General features: G+C 40.3%; 2 protein-coding genes and 1 long non-coding RNA gene across 4 annotated transcripts in view; all 3 read right to left on the bottom strand.

Moving 5' to 3' along the window:
• Nucleotides 1-6,604: 6,604 nt before the first annotated feature.
• On the bottom strand, nt 6,605-10,045 carry edn2 (endothelin 2). The gene is made up of 5 exons (XM_007558399.2): nt 9,679-10,045; nt 9,022-9,175; nt 8,774-8,887; nt 7,964-8,038; nt 6,605-7,868 (listed from the first exon to the last, which is right to left on the bottom strand). The coding sequence occupies exons 1-5, from the start codon at nt 9,737-9,739 to the stop codon at nt 7,781-7,783; spliced, it is 492 nt and encodes a 163-aa protein (XP_007558461.1). The 5' UTR covers nt 9,740-10,045; the 3' UTR covers nt 6,605-7,780.
• A 702-nt stretch (nt 10,046-10,747) lies between these two features.
• LOC107836917 (uncharacterized) lies at nt 10,748-17,531 on the bottom strand. The gene is made up of 3 exons (XR_001662890.1): nt 17,451-17,531; nt 11,496-11,582; nt 10,748-11,050 (listed from the first exon to the last, which is right to left on the bottom strand). It is a non-coding gene; the product is annotated as an uncharacterized LOC107836917 (long non-coding RNA).
• Nucleotides 17,532-18,791: 1,260 nt separating this feature from the next.
• The window catches only part of hivep3a (HIVEP zinc finger 3a), a 34,449-nt gene continuing 27,229 nt past the window's right edge, over nt 18,792-26,011 (bottom strand). For both annotated transcript variants that reach the window (XM_007558468.2, XM_016674486.1), the window contains exons 4-7: nt 22,552-22,688; nt 22,407-22,472; nt 21,366-21,910; nt 18,792-19,999 (exon numbers count right to left, since the gene is read on the bottom strand). In XM_007558468.2, coding sequence (XP_007558530.1) covers nt 19,583-19,999; nt 21,366-21,910; nt 22,407-22,472; nt 22,552-22,688 — 1,165 coding nt within the window. In that variant the 3' untranslated portion in view covers nt 18,792-19,582. The remainder of the gene's footprint in view (nt 20,000-21,365; nt 21,911-22,406; nt 22,473-22,551; nt 22,689-26,011) is intronic.

Genomic DNA, 26,011 nt, shown 5'->3' on the forward strand with positions numbered 1-26,011 from the left:
AGGAGAGTGAGAAGGATTAACAGAAGCTTTTCAAAATGGTTGAAAGACAGTAAGTGAGTTATGTCAGTGCATCAAGAGGAGGACTGTAAATATTCGGGTTGTTACTAGAATAACAGATCACCAGCTGCATTCCCATTGAACATAGAATTTTACAGTTTGACATTTCAAAAATAAATTTACTTTTTAGCTATTTCAAAAAGACACATTTTTTGAGGAAAAATTTTGCCACTAAGATGAGATGTGTTTTTTTGGGGGGGCCATATTAAAATGGGTTTATTTCACAAACTGCAATGCAAACACTTTTTCTGCATCACACGAGTCACATGATCAACAACCGGATGTTGCTACTTGTGAAAACCACAAAGAAGAAGATGACAGGAAGTAGTTGGGGGATGTTGGCGCGGTGTGTTTTTTGATGACTTCTCGTGTTAACAAAGTTGTTCACTTGTAATTTTCATTGAGTTTCTTATTTAATGTAAACACTGCAACTGCAAAATTCATTTTTTTCTACATTAGTGGAATAACAACAAGGTTTTGTGCACATTTATATTGGAAAAGCAGCTACTGTTTTCCTGTGACTGTGAGCTGTTTTTTTTATAATATAAAATATGAGAAGAAAAATAAAAGAACATCTTTGTGGATATTTTGTTGTTCAGACAGTAACTGTTTGTTTAATTAGACAGTGAATCATAAAACAGATAAATTATAGAACTTGGAAAGGCAACAGGTCAGTCTAATATTAGATGGATGTGTAGGAAAAGGCACTTTTTAAAATATTTATTTTTAAAAAGTGGAGGCTACATTGTGTCTGGATACAAAGTGTGTTGTTGTGCCCATAAGGGGTTTACCTGCTTTAGCTATGAGAAGTAACACATGATCTGTTGCCTTGTTATTTATAGCAAAAGTATGAACTAGTTTCTGTTTATCACAGCCATATTTAACGTAGGCATCAGATGGAATCAAGCTTTGTGTAGTCTGGTTGATTCAATCTAGATCAGTAGATGGAAACACGGCGAATTCACATTTTCTCTCTTTTATTTTGCAACACTTTAAAAGTTTGCACAAAATTTGCATGCCAATTGTTTGGAAACATAGCTATTGTGGCACTGAAGCACTTTATATAAAATTACATATATATAAAAAATATATAGAAAATCTTGATTAAAAAAAAAAAGATAACTGCATTTTTAGGAACATCTTGAATGGTGCAGCCCACTAGTAGAGTAAAGCTCTGATACACAGTTTAAAGATGACGAGTTACTTAAAACATGTCCATGTGGTACCAGTGGACGTGCCTGTCAGGACCGTGTCCCTGGCCTTGTTCACACTGTCCGTCCCTCACGTCTTCACATGTCCCTGTTTTCTTTCCGAAGTCAGAAGATGGAGATCGCCAGGTGCCACAAAAGGAAATCAGAGATTTCCATCAGGAGTGTTGCACCGAGGACAGTGAGTGTTTACAGAGCAGTAAAGATTGTTTACACTGTTACAATGTGAGAAGACGATGCCCGTTTAGTGGCTATCGCCTCATCTAGCCTACGTGTGCCCACACACAGCAGAAGAAATAGCAATCTCTACCATCAAGAGAAAAATGTCATCCAGTGCAGGCCTGCTGAAAAGCTTACATTAAGAGAATAAAGATGGATCTTCTCCTTAAGCAGACAGGAATGCTTGGGACTATTACTGGAAGAAACAATGCTGACAGTTCCTTTAGGAAACACTGACTATATTCATTTTACTCTGCTAAACATCTCTGTCTTTGAGTGATTATGTCGCTTAATGGATGTCACCTCTGAACTCAATGAGGAAACATCCAGGAATGCCTGCTATTCCAAACAGCTCAGTGACTGTTTATTCTTGACGCTTAAAGGAAGTTCTCTGAAGTCATGACTCCTGTTCTGGAGCGACTGGAAAGTTCCTCTTCCATGCAGCGAGACGACCACTTCAACTCGCTGTCACTATCTGAGGCTGCTTTCCTTCCTGCCAGTCGGAGGCCAGACTTCATGTTTTGGTACCAGAGGTGTTTGGGCAGCCAGTGGAGATGGATCAGTCTGTTCCGCGAGCTAACCGGGTTGACTCAGAAACAAACCCAGGAAGCGAAAGAATGTACAGACAGGCACTTGGTGTGATCACAGTCGGACTTGGACTGGATCTGAGCTGGAAACACGAAAACAGATGAGGTGGCATGATGTTTCTGTGTAGAGACAGACTCATAGGATGTTTTCAGACTTCTAACCTGTGCAGAGGCTTTCAAGGTGCAACAGGTTCTTGGACAGTTTGTGCAAACAGCAGGGTTTTCAAAGACTTTAGCTTTATGAGTCTTGATCTCCAGAAACTACAACTGGATCTCAATCAACTTGAAAACTGAAATGCAATTACCTTTCTTGTTGCTAATGAATTCAAGTTCCCAGAAGAAAGGCAATTATTTTCTACTACTTTTATTTTAAAAGTCAAACTCTTCTCAGTTCTTAATTAATTACACTTGACCTCAGAATCCTTGAATCTTAGCTTCACATTATAAAGTGCAGTACAGAACAACATTTTCTGTTGTTTTACATGGAGTGAGAGAGACACAGCATATCTGCAACTTAACTTGACAGAACATGTTGAATGAAGCCATTTTTACTTCCAAAGAAGATACAAAGATAATGCTGCACGTGTGTAAACTTTTATGCTGTATACAACATGTACATAACCACTTATACAGTTTGCAGCAACAAGGGGAGGTCATTTGTGAAAAGTTTTTTTTTTTTTTACCTCTCTTTTTATAAGCTCTTTGTTCTACAAGGTAGATGTAAAGCTTTAGCGTGAATACGGTTCTGGCTGAGGTTAGGGTTAGGAACAGACAAAGCATTCTTGGGTTAGGCATAAATACAGTCATTAAAATTAATGGAAGTCAATACAATGCAATATGTTTGGATAAATGTACAAGGATGTGTGTGTTTCTCTGGTAGACTGGGGACCAGTCCTGGGTCCAGTTGGAGGACCCCCGAGTTGGGGGGCCCCAACTGTGATCCTGCAAGGACAAGCTGGTACAGACGATGGATGGATGGATGGATGGATGGATGGATGGATGGATGGATGGATGGATGGATGGATGGACGGATGGATGGATGGATGCGGGTTTTAGTTCAATATCTCTACATATGACAGGACTTTCACAAAAATGTAACATGCTTTTGTAAACATGAATTTGAANAATATCTCTACATATGACAGGACTTTCACAAAAATGTAACATGCTTTTGTAAACATGAATTTGAACTGACAAAAGAAAACAAAGACTAGATTACACACATTAACACAGTAATTAATACTGCGCGGTGCCGATGAACTGATTACATTTATTGACATAATCGAGCGATCTCCTCCCCCATCCAACCCCTATCAACTCTTTGCGTCAGCTATAAACACGCTCTTGTTTTCCTGTCGTTTGTCCTCATCCACCAGCTCTGTCCTGGAATTCAGCAGGAATGCAGAAACAGCATCCTGTTTTCATTTAGTGCTCTGACTCAGCCATTCAGACTCTGTCGCACACGTCGGCCCTTTAATTCTAGATGATGTCAGGTTGGATCAGGGGTGGGCGACTCCAGGCCTCGAGGGCAGGTGTCCTGCAACATTTAGATGTGTCTCTGCTTCAACACACCGGAGTCAAATAATGAGGTAGCTAGCAGAACTATGGAGAATTTGACTGCACTTAGTAGGTCATTCAGTTATTTAATTGAAGTGTGTTGGACCAGGGAGACATCTAAGAGTTGCAGGACACTGGCCTGGATTGCTTCAGTTGAACTAACTGAACCAGGAGCGTACAGTGGCTGATTGTGTATCAGTGGATAGAGAACTGAACTTACTCCAGTTCCCTCCTGCTGCACTATAACCTCCTGGAAAAGAGTTTCTCCAAAGGTATCATCTGAGAGTCTGTAGCTCCTTTTTCCATTAACCATAGCATTGTGTAAATTGAAATTGCAATAATAAATTTGTGCAATGGAAACACCATTTCTCACATCACAGTAGTCACATGATCAACAGCTGGATGTTACTACTGGAGGAAACAACAAAGAAGATGACAGGAAGTGGCAGGAGGATGATGACGGTTTGTTTTTGTTTTTTCCGGACAATCTGCATCTGTCTCCAGCAGAGCTCTCACAGCATCACAGTTCATAAAAAGTTGTGTCATTCCAACGTGTTGAATCCATAACACTTCAGTAAAATCACCAACTACAATTTCCCCCAAAACGGCGCATGCATAGCCGCTCCCAAGTAGGCGGGGCTTGTTGCTCCAATGCCTGAACAAGACGCCGACGTCTCCTCTGAGGGATGAAAGATGATGAGCGCTTGCACCATAATGAATTATGAATATATCTCATGTAACTGTTTATATGTTATAACTTATTGAGTGAACGAGCTCAATAAGTGTGGGATTTTTAATTTCATGTCTTAGTTTATGGAAATACTGCAGTTGTGAAATTGTGGTTGTTTGACATCAGCAGAACATCGACAAAAGTTTCCACAAAATTTGTAATGAAAACACAGATTGTCAGCGTAAAGCGACTCTCCTGTAAAGTGTTTTTTGTGACTATAGAACAGCCCTACATAAATCCAGTCCATAATATTACTTCGTGGTCAGATTGTGTCCTGCCCCCCTACTGATGCGGTTTAAACCTCCAGAGCTGAACGAAACGATGCTTTGTGTGACTTTAAATCGAGCCACTTCCTCAGCCAGTCAATTATCTGTAAGTCTCACAGACTTGACCCATGAGTCCAGGATGTCCTGCAGATAATTTTGGAGAAAAAAAAATGTCACTCAACATCCTCTGTAATAAACAACTCATGAGCTCACGTTTGCCCTCCAAGAACAGCCTATCTTATGTAAACGTCACCTCACAGGCAGACTGTTTTTTTGACAAGCGACAGTAACACACAAAGAAATGCTGTGTGCAGTGATGACATGCTGGGTTTTACTCTGCTCCCTCCGGCTCTCAGCAGGTTGAAAGTGCGCCCCCTCACTAGTTAAATGTTAAGCAGACACACCTGCTTTTGTGCTGTCAATATGCAGAGAGGGCTTTAAAGATACCAGAGTTTCTTGGACAGTAATTTTCAAACAGAAGATATTTTCAAAGACTCTACTTTTACAAGTCTTGATCCTGAAACTATTACTGGATCTTAAGCTACTTGAAAACTGAAATTTAATTGTCTTTCCCATTTTTAATTCATCCAAGTCCACCTTACTTTTATTTTAAAAGTCAAACTCTTATCATGTCTTATTTAATCCCACTTGACCTCAGAATCCTTGCACATTAATGTCACATTATTTCTTTCTAAGCAACGAGGAAGTAAAACCTTTGGCTGCACCCTTGTGTGTTGTTGACACACCACAGCTGCTGGGTTAATTCTTCCATTTAGTTCCTTTGGTCCAAAGTTCTGGTATGATTCATGTCCACACCTTCTTTTCACAAACAACCAGGAGCTGGAGCATAATGCTCCATACAGTGTAGGTGTTTACAAAGGGGTCCAACCGACCCCACACCCGTATCACTTGTATCATTTGCCTCAGTTCTCGCACGCACAAAGGTTAGAGTCCAAACCAGAGATGTTGAAAATGTGTTCCTCAAGAACTGTTCAAACATGTTTACGTGTTGGTTTTTTTTTTTTTACCTCTTTTATTTGCTGTTTTTTCCCTTTCATTTTCATATCAGCATATATTCCAAGGTGGCAGGAAGGAGAACTCCCATTATCCCTGCATGTATGATGCAAAGCGGTAACATTTGTATTTATTTTTATTATTTATTAATTTTCTTTTACAAATAACATGTTTAGATTTTCTGTATGTTTTTTTTTCTACTTTGCAAACAGTTCATGTTAACTCCAATGACGCAATATGTGATTCTTCTTTTGCACTTTGACCTCTCCTCAGGACATGATTTGTTTTGTATTAAGATGCTACTTCAAGAAGGTATTGAAAATGTTATTTGGGCTTTAAATATGAACTATATTGAAATGCTTTTTAGGAAGGTTATGTGAAGCAACTTCAGCTCTTTTGTAAGATAGCATTATGGGAAAAATAAATCTTTTAAAAAAATTTCAAGTTTTTCAAAAAGGTTTAGCAAAATCTGCAATTTTAGGAAGCAACGATAAAAAAAACAAACAAACAAAAAAACAAAAAACAAAACCATAACAACATCCTGGAGGTGCTGGTTGGTAGACCAGTACCAGACCAGAGGACCTCAGGGTCTGCAGTACATCAAAAAACCAAAGAGACATTTATAAACCACTGAAGTAATCTTAAAAACTATCCTGAGACTTCTGGTCTCTGCTAGCACACGAGCTGCAGAGTTTTGTAACAGCTGAATGATGGACAGATTTTTCTTATGAAAACCAGAAAGCAGGACAGTAGAAATAAAATCCTGCACCAAAGTCTCAGCATCAGCCAGACGGAAAACAGAGTGAGCTCTGAATAGATGATAAAATCCTGTTTTGACTTCATGTTTGATGTGTAGAATAAACGTTTAAAAAACGGCAACATGTATTTCTGCTAAATGTGGTCTCTCATATACATCCATAAAAATAAAAAAAACAACTAAAAAAAACAAGATATACAAGATGAATAGTTTCAACATTTTCTTTTATTCTCATACAAAATTCTTAACATTAGTTATAGAAATATAAATACATTTCTCAATAAGTTAGGCAATAAATAAATTCTTCTATTTACAATTACTGTGTTCGTATTAAAAAAGATTGTAAACTGAACTTGACATTCAGTGCTGAGATGTTTTCTGCTTTGCAGTGATTGAAACGGAGCGAATCCACATTCAGTCACAGATTCAGTCAGCCTGCAGCGCCAACTACTGTTCCTCTGACCAATTACAGAGGAATAAATGGATACTTATTGGGACTGATGTGTTCTTTTGTTTGCTTGTTTGTTTGTTTTTTCAGACAAGCTAAACATCATAGAAACCTTCTGGCTTATCCTCTAATAAAAACAAACACTTGAGTCATCACAATAGACCTACAGCGTCACTGCCGTTCAGCAAACAGGAAGGAGCTGGCAAACCTTGAAAGAATTAATTGTTATTACGTAAAACCCAGAGAGATGACATTCGCTTCACCATGGCCGTGTGGGCCAGGCCTGAGCTAGCTGCCGGTTTCAAGATTTCATTATTTCAAAAGCCATTTGCAGGTTTGTCCTAAAGATCAAGCAGGACAGCAGATTCCAGCTCTGATACAGAGGAGTTTGGAAATAAGGGTCTGCAGGGACGTTTGAAATAATGCAGATGAAATATATATATATATATATATATATATATATATATATATATATATATATATATATATATATAGACTCTAGGATATAAATGACACAGTTCTCAATTTCAAGGTCTTCTCAGAGAACCAATGTTGGTGTTTCGTCCATTGAGCCCAAATTCCCAGTCCCTGTTGGTACTTTTGACCTTTCTTGAATATTTGACTTTGACTGAGGGAGACTAATTGTTACATATGAACTGTGATTTGGCCCATTATTCTCCATGGAGGAGAAAAAGACGACATACGCTTGTTCCTCCATTTAGGGTTCATCATTTAGAACTAAGGAGTCTCCCAAAGTTTGAAACACGTCTTCATTTTCCTCCTTCCGCTTTCATGTCTCCACTCCTGTTTCCACATGATGGGGAATCCTTTTGAGCTCCGGAGTCAGTAGGAGTTTGGAGGAGTCTCAGAGGCTCACTGGTACCCCACTGGGAGGTAGGATCCATTAAGTCAGAGCGTTGTTTGGATCTTCTCTCCTTTACCTTCTTGTTTTGGTTTTCTTGGCTCCTGAAGAGTTTGATGACTGAATACCTTTTGCGATTGCCATGTTGAGCTTGACCACAGATCTGAAACATGAAACAAGAGTCCTGGTTAGAAACTCCTTGTTGTTGATCAGAAATAACAACAAAAACCCAACAAAAATGTGAGTTTTGTTATTTACCTTAAAGCTGTAAGAAATCTGTGGCTGTTTATGCTGGTAACTTTTTGCAAGGCCTCCGTTCTGCCGTCTTCAGGACTGTGGAGAGAAACAGGCCGTCGTTAAAATTAGGACTGAAACTAAACCACAAATATAGACGTTTCAGAACTTGATGTCACATTTTGGCGCCTTAGAAAAAGAGATCTATAACCTGACCCTACTGTGGGTGCAACTGTTCTGGACCAAGTTGGCAATTCCAGAGATTCCTAATGTAAATATTTTTATGGCTGAAAAGCAGGACGTGCCTTACAAAACATCTTCAAGGACAACATCAAGAGATAATGAGTAATCCATCGTGGTGCTTTTGTGACCACAACATACCAAAGACGCAACACCAACTCCGTTGAGCCACAACAGAAATGTAAACTTTCCTAAAAATAGCCGAGTTTTTAATAAACCATAGTCACTCGGGAGAAATGCAGGTTTTGCTATCTGCTACCACCCTCATACCACAGGGCCACTATCACACGTCCGATCATTGAATCTTTTCTCTAGCTCTGTGGTGACATGCTTTCTCGATGTATCACTTAAGACCAAGGAAGACGTAGATCTTCCTTGGTCTTAAGGAAGATCTACGCTTTCAAATCACATCAGAAGATACACTTTCAAATCACATCAGAAGACAAGCGTGTGTAAAATATTCTGCACATTTGTAACAACCACCCTCTTCTGCACAGAAAGGACCTGCACCTTCCAAATCCAGATTATGTCGTGAGGGGGAAAATACTGAGTTTCCTGCTGGGTAGGTATACAGAATAAAAAGGCATCGCTCACCTTTTATGGCAAAAGCCATGGCAGGTTTTATCTGCAGGATCGCGGCATTCACATCGGCTGGCTGACCGGCGACGGCGAGACGCAGAACTTCCCAGGCCATAAGGAAGGAGTTTGCTGTTAAAGACAAATGAAACATTTTTAGATGGAGATAGCTTATCGAAGCATCTCTGGGCTTTTATTAGACATTTGGCTTTTCACACACAAATCCAACCAGCAGCATCACTGTCTGAAGCTGTGAAGAACCTCACCTCGGTGTGTTGACCCAGATGATGTCCAGGTGGCAGAAGTAGATGCACTCTCTGTCTTCCCAGTTGCTACAGGAGCAGCGCTTGGTCCTGATGTGGCGCTGATGTGGCTCTGAGACGATCGCTTCCTGCTGGTCTGATAAAGGGAGTCCACAGCCTGGCAGGTACCAGAGATCCAGAGATTAGACAGCATTACAAATGTGTGCATACATATGTGATTATAAATCACACATGCACATAAAGAGACATACAATATGTGTAATGTGGACCCATTGCTGCACAAATATTATTAGTTATTTAACTTATTCCAATTAAGATGATACACTATCTTGACCAGAAGTGCCGGGATCAGCAGTGCTACACTGATATTGTGTTTAATCTCTAATAAAAGGTGTGTTTCTTATCGAGGTCAAGTGTTCCATGGAAGTCTGCACTTGTTCTATTTATGCTCTCTGTTTACTGGTCAAAGTCTGGTCAAATAAAACAGCAGCATCTCTATTTTTAATCCATCATAAAAAATAAAAAAACTTCCAGGTTTCAGAACTTTACTCTGTCCAGAAATCTTTAATAAGTGTCCAACTTCCAAGAGTTTCAATGCTACAAACAAAATAATAATAATAATAATAATAATAATAATAATAATAATAAAAAACAACTTACCATCTTGTAGAGACATGCAGATAATGAATAAACCCAGCATCTTGCTCCTGAAGCGGTTCATTGTGGTTCTTTGTGGCGTTGGATGAAAGAGCAGCGGCAGTCAGGAGACACGTTCAGGTCGGTGGGCAGGTTTAGCGTCTGAACTCTGTGCAGCAGCAGCAACAGGTGCTTTGTGTTCAGCTGCAGCCAGGAGCGTCTGCTTATATATCCCACAGGCTCCTCCCACATCTGTGAGCTTGGCTGTTGTTATACAACTCGGCTGAGACTCCACCTGAAACCCCCACATCCCCGCTCCATCACGGTGACACACAGCATTCCAGTCACCGGAGTGAAGCCGCCGTCTCCTCATGGAATGTCATTCAGACTGGAAACTCAAAATAACAACGGCAGGATGAGAATATTTCTAAGCAGCTCATAATGAATACATCTCTACAGATAGCATGTTTATCATCTTCTGTCATTCTCTTTTATCTCTTTTATCTGTAGTTATGCTTATATTAGTCAAATATGCAGAGTTGGGTGGTAACTAGTTACATTTCCTTGAGTAACTTTTTTGAAAAAGAGGTACCTTTAGGATCATTTTTACTAAAGCTGTAATTTTGACTTTTACTTGAGTAATTTAATCATGAAGAATTTCTACTACTGGATTTTCTACCCACTGAATGAAAAACAAACATGTTTTAACCAGAAATTCACCAGACAAAACACCTGCAGCTTTATGTTAAAGTTTATGCGTTTTTTTATTGAAAGAAACTGATTTGGACAATTTTTATTTTACCTGATTTTATTTTTTTGTTCCTTTCATGAATCATGAATTATTGGATTTTCGTCCATAAAATATGAAAATTTCCACTTAACTTTAGATGTGATGATGTAATTTTTAAATATTAAATGATTGATCACTTGATAAGTTACTCAGTACTTGAGTAGACTTTTTACCAAATACTCTTTTACTCTCAAATTAGTCATTTAACTTGAGTAAAAATATGTTGAAGTAGTGCTACTCTTACTTGAGTACAATGTTTTGGTACTCTGTACTGAATTAGAGTTTGGATTGTGGTCAAACAAGGGTTTAAAAGGTGGTTGCCTTTTACTTTTTGACAAATAAAATTATTTCTTTGGAAAATCAGGAGCATGCAGCGGCCGAGAGGGGCTGTGTCAGCCTGCAGGGAGCCTTGTTTGTTTTTCCTCATTCCACAGATGAGAGACGTGGAACGAGATGGAACCGGAGCGCCAGAGGAAGAGGTGAGTGGCAGCAGAAGGTTTGCATGCGCCCTGCCGCTGATAGGGGGATAAAAAGAAGGGCTGTCAGCACCCCCCGCAGGAAGGTGAGGTCATAGCAGCGTCTCCACGGTGAGCATCACGGTTTGACCTTCGTAGAGACATACGCCAGATCAGCTCTCTGCAGCCCACACACACACACACACACACACACACACAAACATGCTTGTGTTGCTATCTTTGTGGGGACTTTCCATTGACTTCCATTCATTTCTTCAGCCTAAACCTTACCTTTACCACTTTCCTAACCCTAACCATCACATACCTAACCCTAACCCTAACCAAAACTCAATTCATACCTTAGCCCTAACTCTGACCCCTGACCCAAAAACAGGGATTCCCCTTGTGGGGACCAGGCTCCGGTCCCCACAAGGAGCAATTGGTCCCCACAACGTAGTATATGGCAGGAAAATCGTCCCCACAAGGTATTACAAACAAACGCACACACACAACCAAGTAAACACACTACAGTAAAACTCCACTGACACACACTCTCTTCTAATCCCACATACACAGATATTGAAATGTGTACCCACAGAGCCTAAGGAGTTAAAGTCGTTCAAACCTCCCAGGTATTCCTTCCCGTTGTCGTGTTGTGATCTTCAGAGCTACAGGCTGGTGAACTTGAGACAAAGAGAGCATATGATACAGGAACAAGTGGGAGAAATGAAGGAATTCAAATCAAAGTGTTAGTAGTGACAGTTCCAGCACAACTAGGTCCGACAAACTGAGGCTGTTTTTCTTCTGTTTTTTTTTTTTTGTTCTGATTTTGTCCAACTTTCCTCTTCACAGAACAGCAGGACGTCTACTGACTTCAAATGACCAACACTTAGAGTGAAGGTCCTCACACTGAACTTTTGCATGCTACACTTTTCAGATTTTCATTTGTACACTGTTTGAAAGCCATCGATATAGTCTGTTGTGTTGGTCTGTCACATAATATTTCACTAACGTAGATTGAATTTTGTGGTTTTAATGCATCAAAATGTGCTAAAACGTCTAGGAGTGTGAATACATTTGCAAGGACTTGTATTTCCTCACGTGTAAGTGTTAAAAACACCTGTCAAATAACTCATGATTAAATCATGATTGTGATTAGACAAAATCTTTTTGTCAGATTTACATGCTGCTTATCAAAATGCAACCTGTATTACAGCTTTCTTTTACAAAGGCTCCAAATTTAATCCAAATATTAAATGATTGGAAACATCTGACTTCTATTGATCTGTTGGTGTCACAATATGCTCATATAAACAATGTTATGTCATTAAAGCAGGAGTTTATTTTCAGTGCTGCGTCATGCTGCAGTATGCTGGCTAAGGTGTTGTTCTTCCTGGATGTTCACAGGTGCATCTGCTCCCAAAATAAAATCAAAGTAGCATCAATGTATTTGTTTTACACATTATTTACCATAAATGGTTTCAGATTGCGGACCAGACGGCCAAATTTAAAAACAGGAAGGAGTGCAATTGTTTAGTTAATGCTGGATGGAAAGTCTGGTAGAGGAATTTTTTTACATCAGCACTGTGCTGGAAACGTGATAGATAGAAGGTGCTTAGAGAAACAACAGGAGGAAAAAACACGGCTGGAGCATTGTGTGCTGGTTTTGGAGGGTTAAGGTTAAAAGGAAATGCCACAAGGATGTCAAAATGTGTGCAGACTGATATTGGACCAATCACAGGTTTACAGTGAGGTGGAAAAAAAAAAACAGATCTTGAGTAAATATTTGTCTGATGGAAAAATGGAGTCAATCTGAAGGTAACCTTTGGCCCTCGCTTCCTTTCCTCTTGCTGCTTGGCAGGGTGGCAGGGTGAAAAATGTGCTCTTATCTGCCCGTCACTTCCGCCTGCTGCTGAGGGACAAAGAGGAATGCAAGGCGGTGTGGTGACAAACAAAAAGCTGAGCTGTGATTGCAGAATCATTAAGAATTCCTAAAGGATGAGGGAAAACGTTTGATCCGCTGAGGCAGCTGCAGCCTGCCACGATATCAGCATCCTTTAAAGCGTTTAAAAGTCTTAAATTCATGTACCTAAAATTAAGTCTTTAAAATGTATTAAATTCTTAAAACAAGATGTAACTTGGCCTTGAATACATATATATTACATTTTGTCATGGCAGGACCATTTAACCTTGTATATTCAATATAAGATGCAAAAATGGGAAAGACGTTTGCGGCTCGCCGTCTGCCGCAGTCAGCTTTCTTGTTTTTGTGTCCTTATAGTGGCCATTATGTTGTACTTCAAATAGTTTTATGTATTCTGTACAGCACTTTGGTGCTTTTGGTAATTTTAATTTAAATCTGAATTGAATTGGATGTAGTGTTTTTCTGACATCTTCATTGCGTTCTGTGACACGAAGTGGTTGAGGCAACTCTGGACAAATACTCTGACCTTTCTAGTTTCTTGCGTTGATCATCGGTAAGTGAAAACATATCGACATTCGGCTGGATTACATTCGACTTTGCCGTTACCTCACTTCTATTACCAACCCTTTAGAGGCTACTTGCATTCTGCGCCCCAGATATGTCACAGTTTTGCTCCCTGGCGTGACTAAAACTCCATAGAAAATGGTCGCCACTGTGATTAGCGCACAGTTCCTTCACACTGTGGTCAAGCAACTGTCTGACCTTTTGAAGAATTTTCAACAAAGTTGTTACTATGATGGGATATACAGCTGAGATTTGGGTGATGCAGGTCTTAAATTTCCTTCGTAATAGTCTTAAAAAGGTTTCAAAAAGTCTTGAATTTGACTTGGTGAACTCAAATTCAGGAACCATCATGGTTTCTGATGGTTTTCATCAGAAACCATGATGAAACTACCTGCTAGCACTGTCTCTTTAGTAGAAACGTCTATATTAGCTATCATATTAGTATAGATCTTTCAAGGCAACAGTTAGAAGCTAACTTGATCAACGCAAGTTAGCATCTTCACCCTATCTCTGAGATGGAGATGTAGGGTGGTACATTTCCACCCTACTCATCTGGTACAGGTCAAGTATTAAGACCATTTTCCTCCACAAATCATGGAGAGAAGACTGTTTGATATTAGCTTTAAATACTAAATAGAAACATTTTAATATCAAGGGCTCAGGAGTTTGGATGATGTCCAGGAGATTTTAGTGAGAGCAGAAGAAGCAACAGCATTCCTCATATAGAGTTAAAATCTGGTGTTTATGTGAGCAGAGCACATTTCCTTAAATCTAATCTGAACAATCCCAGTGACAGAAAGACCTTCTGTAACCTTTATGCTATGAGGAGATGGTTTGTTTTTCAGGCCTGGGAATCTTTGTGATCCTGGCCAGGGTGGAAGAGAGAGCAGGGGTCTCTGGCATTCCAGGCAGACTTGACATTTCCCTGACATTAGGCTATTTTTGTTACATTTTTCCATTCTAAATCCAGGACATTTCCATTGTCCTGGGTTTAGTTTAAGGAACGCTGTTGTGAAGCTACTCTGGAGACTATCCCTGCTTTGAGTTGATTCTTTCTTATTACTCAGAGTAATAATAATAAGAGTATAGAGAAGCTGCTGAACCAATCACAGCCAGGTCTGGTTTGGGGCAATGAGATTCAAAATAACTAGGAGCAAGAACTGAATATGAATTTACATATTTTAAATTAGGGTTATAAGTAACCATCCTCCACTACAAAGAGAGAAGTGCCGAGCCTAATGAGCCAACTGTTAGTGTTAATTTAATATTTGGAGGCATGACCAACACAGACTGAACTGCTTCCTTCACTTCTGCCATAGCTAAAACTACAGGCAGCCTACAATTCTAAAACACCGCAGAAAAATCAACTTCTCACTCCACTTGACTGAAATTCTACGAGAGGAATCCACGTGAATGGGAGTAAACCCAGATGAAACACTAAAGAGAGATGTGAATCAAGTGAAACTGCATAGAATGGGTGAAGACTGAGGATTGGTTGTATAACTGTCTCTGATCAGTGGGGAAGGATCCACTGTTACAGAATGACAGCGTAGATGCGTACGGTGTTGGTGTGTCAGCCCATCATGCAGTTCATCTCCCCAATCTGTTCAAGATCAGATTCCATTACAACACTTTTTCAGTGATGCAGGCTCTCTTGTTTTTATAAGATAAAGCAGCGAATCTGAAACCTCATCACGGAGCAGCCACGCCCTGATGAACACACAAAGAGAAACGGAGAACAGGAACCAAACTTGGTAACCGTTGGTGGTTTTCGAACATCGGTGACTCACACAGATAGCGGCGCGGGGTGAGCTTAAAAGAAATATGGGCCAAGCGTCTGCAGGAGTAGATCAAAGATTTGATTGCAGCAGCGTACCTGCCAACATGTCAGACACACAAAGGTAAAATGTAAGTGATGAGGGTATCCGCCACACCTGTCTGCCATGACTATGTGAGGATGAGGGTTAGCCAGAGTTGCAAGAGGAGACAAGTGATGCTTGCATAAAAAAATGTGAAACATTTACTATATAACAGGTAAACATGGAAAATGATTAAGAAAGATTTTGGTGCGGTGTTTCTCAGCAACCAAGCATTTTCGTGACTACAAAGGGAAAATATTCTAAAGCATTTTTAATGAAACACTTTCAGACCCACATAAAGGTATGATACCTTAAATGGGAAAAAAGAGCAGTGGACCTCCACCTATTCTTGGTTCCTTCGCAAGTGCTTCTTTGGGTCTTTTCACGCCTGATAGACTTTTTTCAGCTGCTGCGGTTCTGTGCACTGTCAAAAGAACCAAACATTTTATAAAACCTTTTCCCCTCCTCGCCTGTGGAGGCGCTGCACCAAGAACCGCTGAAGGACACAACATGAAAATCTCTGAAGAAAACCCTGAGCCAAAACTGGAGTGGCGTCAGATGGTTGGAGGATTTGTTTTTTTTTTGTCTTTGGTGAAAGACCCTGAGTCATCTCTCCCGTTTGCACTAGACCTGTGTGTTTGTTTTAGTTGTATTTAACTGAACTGAGACTAAGGTTTTCTGATTCTCTGGTCTGCAGCAGAGTTTGATTGTGAATTCACACCTCCCCAAACGAACCAGACTGCCAAGGTAAATGAACCAGAGTTTAATTAAAGCCAACTAAATGAATATGATGTGAATGAACCCTTACTTACCCTAACCTGCCTTTTTGTGGATTCAAAAGAGAATGCGCCATGAGAAGTTGAAACACCTGAGTGCAATCCTTGACAAGCTATTGGCTAGCTTTTAGAAAGCAGCTAATCCAAGGACATCCTGCATTTAAAACCCAAGGTGCATCAACGAAGTTTAGGTTAGAGGCTATGCAGCCAGGTCATATTAGCTTTAGTAAGTAGAATAGGTCGTCACAAAGTCGTAAGTTCATCTTTCATTCTCAATCCAGAACAAAGGTAACATTGAAATAAGCCTCCTATTTCTAAACAATGATCCTTACAATTGAACAGTTTTTATGAGGAAATACTGAACATTGTTGTGGGTTCGTGTCACCCGTCTCCTGTCTCCCTGCCCTCATTGTCACATACCTGCTGCAGACACCCGCATCACTTAAACCGGTACGCTGACAGTTAGCGTTCACATCCACGCTGCTTGTTTATGCTGTGCAATGACAAAGTGAAATTACCGACATGAACAAGTCGCCACGGTATTTTCCAAAAGTAAGGAGGATGTTCAAGCCAACGGTTTTCATAAGTCATGAAGGTAGATTTTTGTGAGTATTTTTTTTCTTTCTGTTTTTTTCTGAGAAACACCAATAAACCCAACACACGCGGTTAGGACGGTGTTACCAAAACTTGAGAACAGAGGTGGAATTGCTCCTGAAATAGCAATGAATACCAGGAACTAAACTATCTACTTTTCTAATAAACACAAATGTAAAATAAAATATTTGCTCCAAGATAAATTTCTTGAACAATTTCTATTCATCAAAAGAACTTCATATCTGACAAAGTTAAAGTGAGTAAATGTTAAATTAATTAAGTTATATTTGATATATTCACCATTTTTAACAACTGAAAGTAACATAATTACTTGATTGTGCTGTATAATTGTATTATGTACCTGGAAAACACATAATACTGCCTGTTTAATATTATGTAAGGCACACTGCACTCAGAAGTTCTCCATTCCATTCGTTGTTAGACTGCTGGCACCACTTGGTTGGAGCTCTGTTGAATTGGGTCAGTCACTTTAAAGTGAATACTTATGCAATCACTTATTTCCTATTAGTCTACATATATTTGTCATTAGTTTTTAGAAATCAGTTTTTACACTGACATCACTGGGATTTTTGCTTCTTTTATTGCCCTTGTGTTGTAGGAAACAACACAAGGGCAAGTAATCCAAGGGCTAAATACTTTTCATATGCACTACAAACTGTAAATTTGTGGCTGAAAATCACAGCCACAAGTTTAGATTGTTCTGGTTTGCCCTGCTTCCTTCCTATTTACTCATGCTTTATATGAAATTCAGAAGAATTAACTGTTTATGTAACTCTATGAAACTCTTATCTCTCCTTTAACAAAGGTAATTACCTTCAGACTTTAAATCACTGCAAGCTTCCAAAAATGTGGGGTTTTGTTATGCTTGTCGCTATAGAAACTCAAACTGCTTTCCAGGGAACCTTATCAGTGGATTAATTTATATAAAGAGGAAAGACCCAGACAGGACGTCAGCCATTGTCAACATCTACTTCTCTGCTAAACCAGAACTTTGTCTTAAAATGTTCAACATATTCGGGTCCAATTAGAAGAAACAACAATAATCCCCCTGAACCGTCCCTAAGGTATGATTGAAGTCTGTGGATGATGTCATAATGCCTGTAAGCGGCAGGCAGCTCTCTGCTGCCATCCAGTGGATACAGTAGACTCCTGCTCCTCAATGTCGACCTACTTCAGCGGCATTTCACAGCAGAGAGAATGACTTAGAGGGAAGAGTGAACTCTGTCATTACTATAAAATTTAAACAAACCAATAATTAATTTATTGGTTAAAAACATTAACCCAAGCAACAGTCACTGATTGCCACTGGGGGGAGCCATACTAGTATGAAGTGAGCGGTGGTGGTTTGTACACAAAAGATTATGTTTACGTCAATGTACCAGCTGTAGTCCTGTAATCGTCAATTAATTTAGTCATGGATTTATGGTTAGCTGGAGTTCATGGGGTCAAAAAAGGAAGAAAAAACAGCTAAACATTCGTCAACAAGTTCCAGTGTTTCTCTGTCTAAACTGGAAAACCAGATTTCTATCCAGAAGCATTTGTTACGGAAAACGGTAATGTGATTTTTAATATATATATATATATATATTTACAAAAACTATTTTGAGACATTCAATAAGATTTACGTCTACTGTGCAAACAGTTCATTCTAACTAACTTGAATGACCTATATGGAATTCTTTTGCACTTTGACCTCTGATGACAGGATTTTATTAGATGTTATTTGTACTTTAAATGTGAACTGTTAAAATCCTGTTTTTTGGGAAGGCTATGTGCAGCAATTTCAGCTTTTTTGTTAAACTACATTATGGCAAAAAGTTAAAGCTTTTTTTTTTAAGTTTTATTTAATTTAAAAAGAAAAATCTGTCAGTTTAGGCAGCAGCAGTCACAAAAAAACCAAAACATTGCAACATCTTGGAGGAACTGAATAATTTATCTGGGTAGTGATGCTGTACTGCTATTATCTAGGAATTTAAAGAAATGTTTATATTCATATTTATATCATTGAGAGGAGTAGTGGAATTATTATTATTTTTTAAAAAAGGGAGACCTCACAAGAAGCTTGAAGTTCCAATCAGTTGTTTTTATAACAGGAAACTTTGTTTTGCCTGAAAAAAAAAAAAAAACATGGAAAGAACGACTTTAGAGACCAGCCATGTGTCACAGTTTTAATATAAATCTGTAAAAATGAGACGTTTAATGGCAAACATGAAAATGAGTGATTGTATCGTTTAGAAAAGGCAAAAAAACAAAAAAAAACAAACAAAAAAAACACACACATCCGTTTATGACGATTGAAAGCCAACAGTACCATTGTCACTGAGTACATGAAACATCTCCATCAGATCATCTGTCAGTGCTCTCCCTACACTTGGAGCTGAAGCTGGTTTCCTACAGAAAAGGCTGATCCCAGCTCTGCTTCTCACTCCACAACACTAACAACAAAACAAAAAATTCTGACAAATCAGAAAAATCACAGCTTTAAGAATGACGCTTCAAACCACAATCCTGACATCAAATTGCACTTTAAATACTGGTCTGAGTGAATAAATATCTGTTCTGATAATACAGTACAATAACATAGCAATAGTTGAATTAGAGCCGTCTCAATGGGGCTAACAGGAAAACTCAATTCATTCCAGCTGCTGTTGCATAACGTACAGAATTTGCATAATAGCACATAAATAAATTAACACAGATGACGTCAAACGAAAGGGTAAAAAAGATTTACAAAACGTACTGCATATCTAACAGTGCTTATTTATATATTTAGATATATTATTCAGATAATTACATAACAGCGTCATTCAGAAGCGGTGCTCAAGTGCTTTCGTCTTGTTGAGCTTTGGAATATTTCACCGTCACCTGGACTCTGTTTCTTTTCTTCTCTTCTTTTTGCACTGTCCCTTTATATATATATATATATATAAAAAGTCTCCCTCCTATCAGAGATGCTTCTGAGAGGAGTTCTGACCTTCAGTGTAAACATGCCTCTCTGTGTCGCTTCTGGAAGTGGAGGGCTGCTGGTCGGGGAGGCCTTTGTCTCCTGCGGGTGTTTGCTCTGCAGCTCGGGGGCGCCGTGGAGCGCTGCTTGCCACCATCTCTTTGTGGGCATCCTGGTACGGCGGGGCAGCCATCTTTCCGGTTGGGATGTGGGAGGCCGCCGGGCTGGCCACCAGACGGTAGAGCGGGAGGGTGGACCTGGGCTGGACCATGTGGATCCCCCCGATGGGGATCAGGAGGCTGGGCGTTCTGCCGGGCTGCTGGGAGTGAAGCGGGAGGTGGCTCAGGAGTCGGTTGGTTCCTCGAGGTCGGGCAGGATGAGGGCCGATGATGGGGACCAGACTGCTCTCATCACCCGACTGCAAAAGACAAAGATGGGCAACGGAAGAGGGATGATTGTGATGTAGCAGGAAGGAGAGTTCAGAAAAGGAATAAAGGAACAAAACAAGCAAATTACATACTAAAGGGCTCTGAAGGTCGTTGATTTCATTGGATTTTAGATGGTAATTACCATAATTCTCGGACATTGGCTCCTCTCCCCACTGAGCCACGGTCATATCAGAGTAAAGAGAAATGTAAAACACAGGTATCCCTTTCCTTCCACTTCACAACTGAGCCCTACCTTGTGTTGCTATGTGGCATTAAACCCCAATCGACACATTGGAGATTGAGATTGTGACATGACAACAGAGGGAAAGATTTAAAGGGGTAGGAAGTCTTTTTCTAAGGCACGGTTTGAGGAGCTTCCACCACATTTTCATAATATCCCTGTTTTTTGTCTTCAATCTCCTCCCTGTGGCTCCAATCTTTCACCTGCTTCCCAGTTTTCCGGCCAGCTGCCCACAGAAAACATGCCGACTCTATTTCCAAGCTCTCCTGGTTTATTCTGAGCTCAGGAGTTACAGGTTGATAGGAAGCATGAGAGTTGCCTTTCCTTCCTGTTCCAATAAATGCGACTTTAAACAAGCTGAGATGTAGCAGCCGATCTATATTTGCTCTGCGTGTTGACCGACTGGGATTAAACCGAGCCACACAACATTGGCTGTTTGAGTCTGAAGGGCGTTTATTTTAGGCTGAGCTAAACTAACATGGATGGAGTCACAGGTGAAAGAAGGCTGCGGTTTGGCTTATTCCTAGGCTGTTTTCACACCTGATGGTCCGGTAGACTTGGTCTGACTGGGAACCAAATTCACAACATTTGTTCCGTTTTCAGCTGCTACGGTTCTCTTTCACGCTGCACTCTGTCAAATCAACCACACTTTGAAAAATCCCCCTGTGGGGCACTGCAGCAAGAATCACTGAAGGGAATGACAAAAACATCTGAAAGCAACTTCCTTCACAAATCTAAGCAAAAATGGAGTGGCAACTGACTGTAGAGGTTGTAGGATTTCTCTTTAGTCTTTGGTAAAAGATCACAAGCCATTTTTCCCATTAGCACTAGACCCTCAAGGTAGCTTGGGTTGTATCTACCCAGAATGCACTGTGCTATAGTCCACTTCCTGCTATTGGAGTGGTCTCCAGTCCACTTGGGGTTCTCATATTAATTTGACCAGCACCAGAGTTCATATCACCTGAACCAGGACCGAGGTTAGTAGGTGGACCAGAGTTTGTTTTATTAATCTGCATCAGAGTTCAATTACGCATTCACACCTTCCCAACTAACCGGACCTTCTAGGCAAATGAACTGAGGTTTGATTAAATTATACATTTATTCAACAGACTCACCAGAGCTGCAGCAGGCCGTAACTCCTTCTGTGGACGGCAAGTTTGACATGGAGCAGATCCACCAGCTGGGGAGCCAGGAAACCCGGTGGAGTGGGACCCCTCGGCTGGGCCCCTGACTGGAGATGCTGCTGTCTTCAGAACTGAGGAGACGGGATGAGAGGACGGAGACAGGGACGAGGTTGGCGCAGGAGACGGGTGTGGGCCGGGTGATGGGCTGCGAGGTGGAGACGGCTCCCTTTCTGGACCTGGAGACTGGGTGTGTGGAGAGTGGGAGGCCCCGGAGGACGAAGCATTGAGGCGCCTGCGGGCGAACAGGGCCCTCCTGGTGCTGGCGGAGCTCCTCCTGGTGGGAGGTGGGGGGGGCGAGCTGCACGTGTTCCCCACCAGCCGGCCCTCCACTCCAGCTTTTTCCCCTCTGGTGTGTGAACCGTCAGGTACTGTGGACCCACTGCCTTCATCATGTGTACCGTCATCATCCTCATGAGCAGCGTCTTGGCGGTCAGAGTCCTCGAGTTGGTCTGGATCGGCTGCTTGGTCCTTTGATTCTAATGGAGCAGAGAGAAAAACTGATTTCAAACTTTTCTGTTATTTTTTAATTTATGAACATTTATGACTTGTCATGAAGTGTCATTCGCTAAATAATGACACTTTTAATGCAAAGTTGCTTTAAAAGTTGTATTAAAGTTCATTAAAAGTGCCAACTTTGAATTATTTGGTAAATACTGACATTTTAATGGAAAGTTGGCACTTTTAATGGACTTTAATACAACTTTTAAAGCAACTTTGCATTAAAAGTGTCATTATTTACCAAATGACTACCAACAGAACTCGACAGTTATAAACATTCATAAAGACTCCTTTATGATCTTAATGGGTGTTATGTCATATTTATGACGGCGTCATGTCAGTCTTATGCACACCCCTTCAAATAAAGTGTTAACAAATGAGCTGTTATGAGAAAGAAGAAGGACCAAAGTAAAGTTTCTTTATGACAAAGTAATATTTAACAGGACTATATCATCAACACAGAATAGAACAAACCTCCAGGTGTGTCGTCCTGGTGACCTCTGCCCTCTGCCCCAGGAGTCAGGTGTTCACCAAGCCCCACTGAAAACAAACAGCAGCTCTGTGGAAAGGAGCCCGGACCAGAGAAGAAGAGCAGCAGCTTCACAGGTTCTTATCTCACCTGGAGCGCCCAGCGAGCCACTGCACACCTCGCACACAGACGTCTGGGATTCCTCTGAGAGTGCGGTGGGATTCCCGGACTCACCCGGGTGCTTCCTGTCACACTCACCACACACCACTCCTGGCTGGGCCTGGGATCTGGATGAGTGGGAGATCAAGAAGGTTTAGTTTGTCCCAGAGCTGACCTGTTAGCAGCGGTTTAACATCTACATCGGTCAGCAGTTAGCACATTAGCCGTCTGGTCTTCACTGTGTAGGCACCCAGTTCAGCTTCAACAGACCAGCTTTCAGAAGTCTTAGCGGTCCACTGCTATGCAAAATTCACCTTTTGCATGTTTCTGTCCTTTGTTTGGTTATCTACTGCTTTTAGAAAAAGAACACCAAGTCGTTTTTTGGGAATTAGTCAATGTTCTGCTGGTGTCTGCAAAACAACCCATTTCAAAAACATCTAAATTTTTGCATCACATTGTTTTAACCTAGCAACCCCAAGCCAAGCAGAGTTCCTCCCCTGGAAACCCAAGTGGAGAGCCACCCACTTTATTACAACACGATGCTAAGTTTGTTATACTGGATTTATGCTGCACAATGGCTGCTGGAAAAGGTAAATATTTTGTTCTTAACTGCAACACAGAGCATGTGTCCATGTATTTTCTCCCAGGCACAGAGAACAGAGCTCCATGGCTTCATCTTAGTTTTGCTTACAATGTCGCTGGGATGTTGCTAAAGAAAGTTGTAGTTTGAACAGATCAGTTTAGGAAGGATTTCTCTGAAAACTACCAACAGAACTCGACAGGATCCACCAAATGGCTTGGACTGATGAAGGTGCTGTTCCTATTGTTCGTCACTAATCTGCAGATGATGGCCGTGTAAATCTATAATGCTGTCTTGTTGTTCAGCATGAACGTGATTTGTCAATTGGGACAAGGTAACACCAAATGGGTTTGGTTTGTTTGAATTTGGTTCGTTTGACACAGTGCAGTGTGAAAACGAACTGAAGCAGCTGAAATTGGAAAAAAAACTACATAACTTTGGTCCCCGATCGAATCGAGTCCACCAGCTTTTCATCAGCTGTGAAAACATCCTAAGAAAACCTCCAGGTAAATAAAGACACTTCAGTGTAAGGACCCTGCACACACACACACACACAGCGCTCACACTCCACACCCGTCAGAGTCGATGCTCTTGGCATTCCCTGTACTGGGTGACATTTGGCTTCCTTGCTGCCTCCGGTTTGTCTTTTTGCACCTCAGACAGACTGAACAGATGGAGAAAAGCAGGTTTGCAGATGAGTCATGTCTTTAGGAAGGCTGCGCTGCCGCGGCAACATGAGTCACAACATGGCTTTCTGCCCAAGCGCTCACATCACATCCCAAGATGTGCAGATGGCACCTCTCTTCACTCCCCGGTGTGTTCATTCCTGACAGGTATTATGACACATAAAGTCAGATATATGGTCCAACATAAAAAAGAAAACAAGGTGGGACTGTGTTAGAACTCCTGTTCATGGAACCAGAAAATAAAAGACATCTGTTATTGTTAATTAATGTCTTGCAGATATCTTAAAAGTTGCTCACTGCAAAAAAATTACTGGCTAGCCTCAAAGCTTAACCCCTCCCCCCTCAAAAAAAGACAAAAAAAAAAACATCCACGTGTTTCTTAGAAAATCTTTCCTGTGTGTGTCAGGGCTGGTTGTTGATTTATGCTCAGAACTTCTGAATGTTAACTTTCAGAAGTTAATGTTCAGAATCAGAACATTAACTTCTGAAAGCCACCAGTGTCTCTGTCTCTACACAGTTTTGGCGTTTTGTCCTTTTATCAAGCAGTTCAAGTTGAAAATCTTGTACTTTCTCATTTGTCTTCACTATGCAGAGACAATTAATGATTTTTCCCTCTTCCTGTGAGATATTTACAGTTGCAAACAGAAGTTTATACACCAAATAAAAAGACAGAACATTAATTTTCAAGACATTAATCAAAAAATATCTGACATATTATTTTTAATATAATGGCCTAAGTAATTTCTTTGCCAAAAGTGACTTTTTTTTTGTTGATAGAAATCATCTTTTGGCAATACAGAAGTGGTGATTTTTTTTTTTTTTTGACAGCCTCCCCCCCTCCTTTTTTATATATAATTTGGATTAATTAAATACAAAGATTTTAGCGTGTTCATAAGTTGCAAAATATTTTTGAGAACCATAGTTGTCATGGCCTTCTAAGCTCCAAAGCTATTTTTTTCCCCAAGGAAGGCCGTGTAGAGGCAACAGGTTATTTGTTTCTTGAATGGACTACTGACTTGTTTGAAAAATCTACGTAGTTTATTTCTAGCAGAAACATTAGTTAACTACAAAGATTTTAACATGATTCCATTTTTAACGCAAATAATCAGGTCTTTCTGTTCGTACATGTAGAAATCCTGAGCTGGAACCTTTGCATTGTGTTTCTGGTACTCCTGTAAAGCTGACACACAAGCAAACATCTGCGAACATCAGCCATGGACAACGGAGCTGCTTCTCTTGGTCCACTGCAGTTAACTCCATTAAAGAACTTTATTGAATCCCACCACTAATTATTTTATAACGGAACCAAAATCGGGGCAACATTTTAAATTGCTTTTAAAAAAGCTTTTCAAAGTCATGCTTACTTTGGCTTGATGCTGTTTGAAATACAGTAGTGAAGAGTTTTACTGTAAAGCAGGATGAGTAGTGCAGCTTCTAACAGCTGCAGTCTTTCCAATTAATGCCAGTCTTGGCGAAAGGTGAACCTCTCATTTATTAAAGAACCACAAGCAACAAATGTAGTTTCAATACGATTTGATTGACAAGAACATGAATTCAATTTATGAGTCAACAGAACAACACTTGATTTGGTTTGGTTAGAACAGAACAGGACAGCAATGGTAATAAGAGTTAACATATTTTCTCTAGTAGTTCTTGCAGCTTTATTTCAGTATACTTTAAAACATCTGCTCTGAAACGGTAAGCAGCGCGTTGGGAACAATCTACCAAACAACAGATGTGCTTCAGAGGCCTCTCAGTAAGTCTGAAGGTGTATTTTTAGATTATGAACAATTAAAATGAAGTGGGCCGTCTTTATAACTGTACATAATTGCAAAAAAAAAAAATAAAATAAGAAACCTATTTACACCCGATTTACTGTTGCAAACATGTAAAAAGCGATGTTACATCTAGGTTTCATTCCAAAATCTGAGAGCACCAGCTGCTGTGCAGATGCTCTCCCGTCCTACATGCGTCTGCCAATGAATCACAATGAAATGATTCATCTTAAAAAGACACGCTGATGCTGGAAGGGCAGATGGAGGTTTTACCTTGATGCACATTCAGGTTGTCCCAGGAGGTCAAACCTTGGAGCTGAGATTTCCCAACTGCTAATTACTGTTAGCAAGCAGGATTGTCAAAATAATCAATTTTGACAATCCTATGATAATCAATGCTTCTAATCAAT

The sequence above is a fragment of the Poecilia formosa genome, unplaced genomic scaffold (genome assembly GCF_000485575.1).
Source record: "Poecilia formosa unplaced genomic scaffold, Poecilia_formosa-5.1.2 Scaffold96, whole genome shotgun sequence".
In the NCBI taxonomy this organism is placed as follows: Eukaryota; Metazoa; Chordata; class Actinopteri; order Cyprinodontiformes; family Poeciliidae; genus Poecilia; species Poecilia formosa.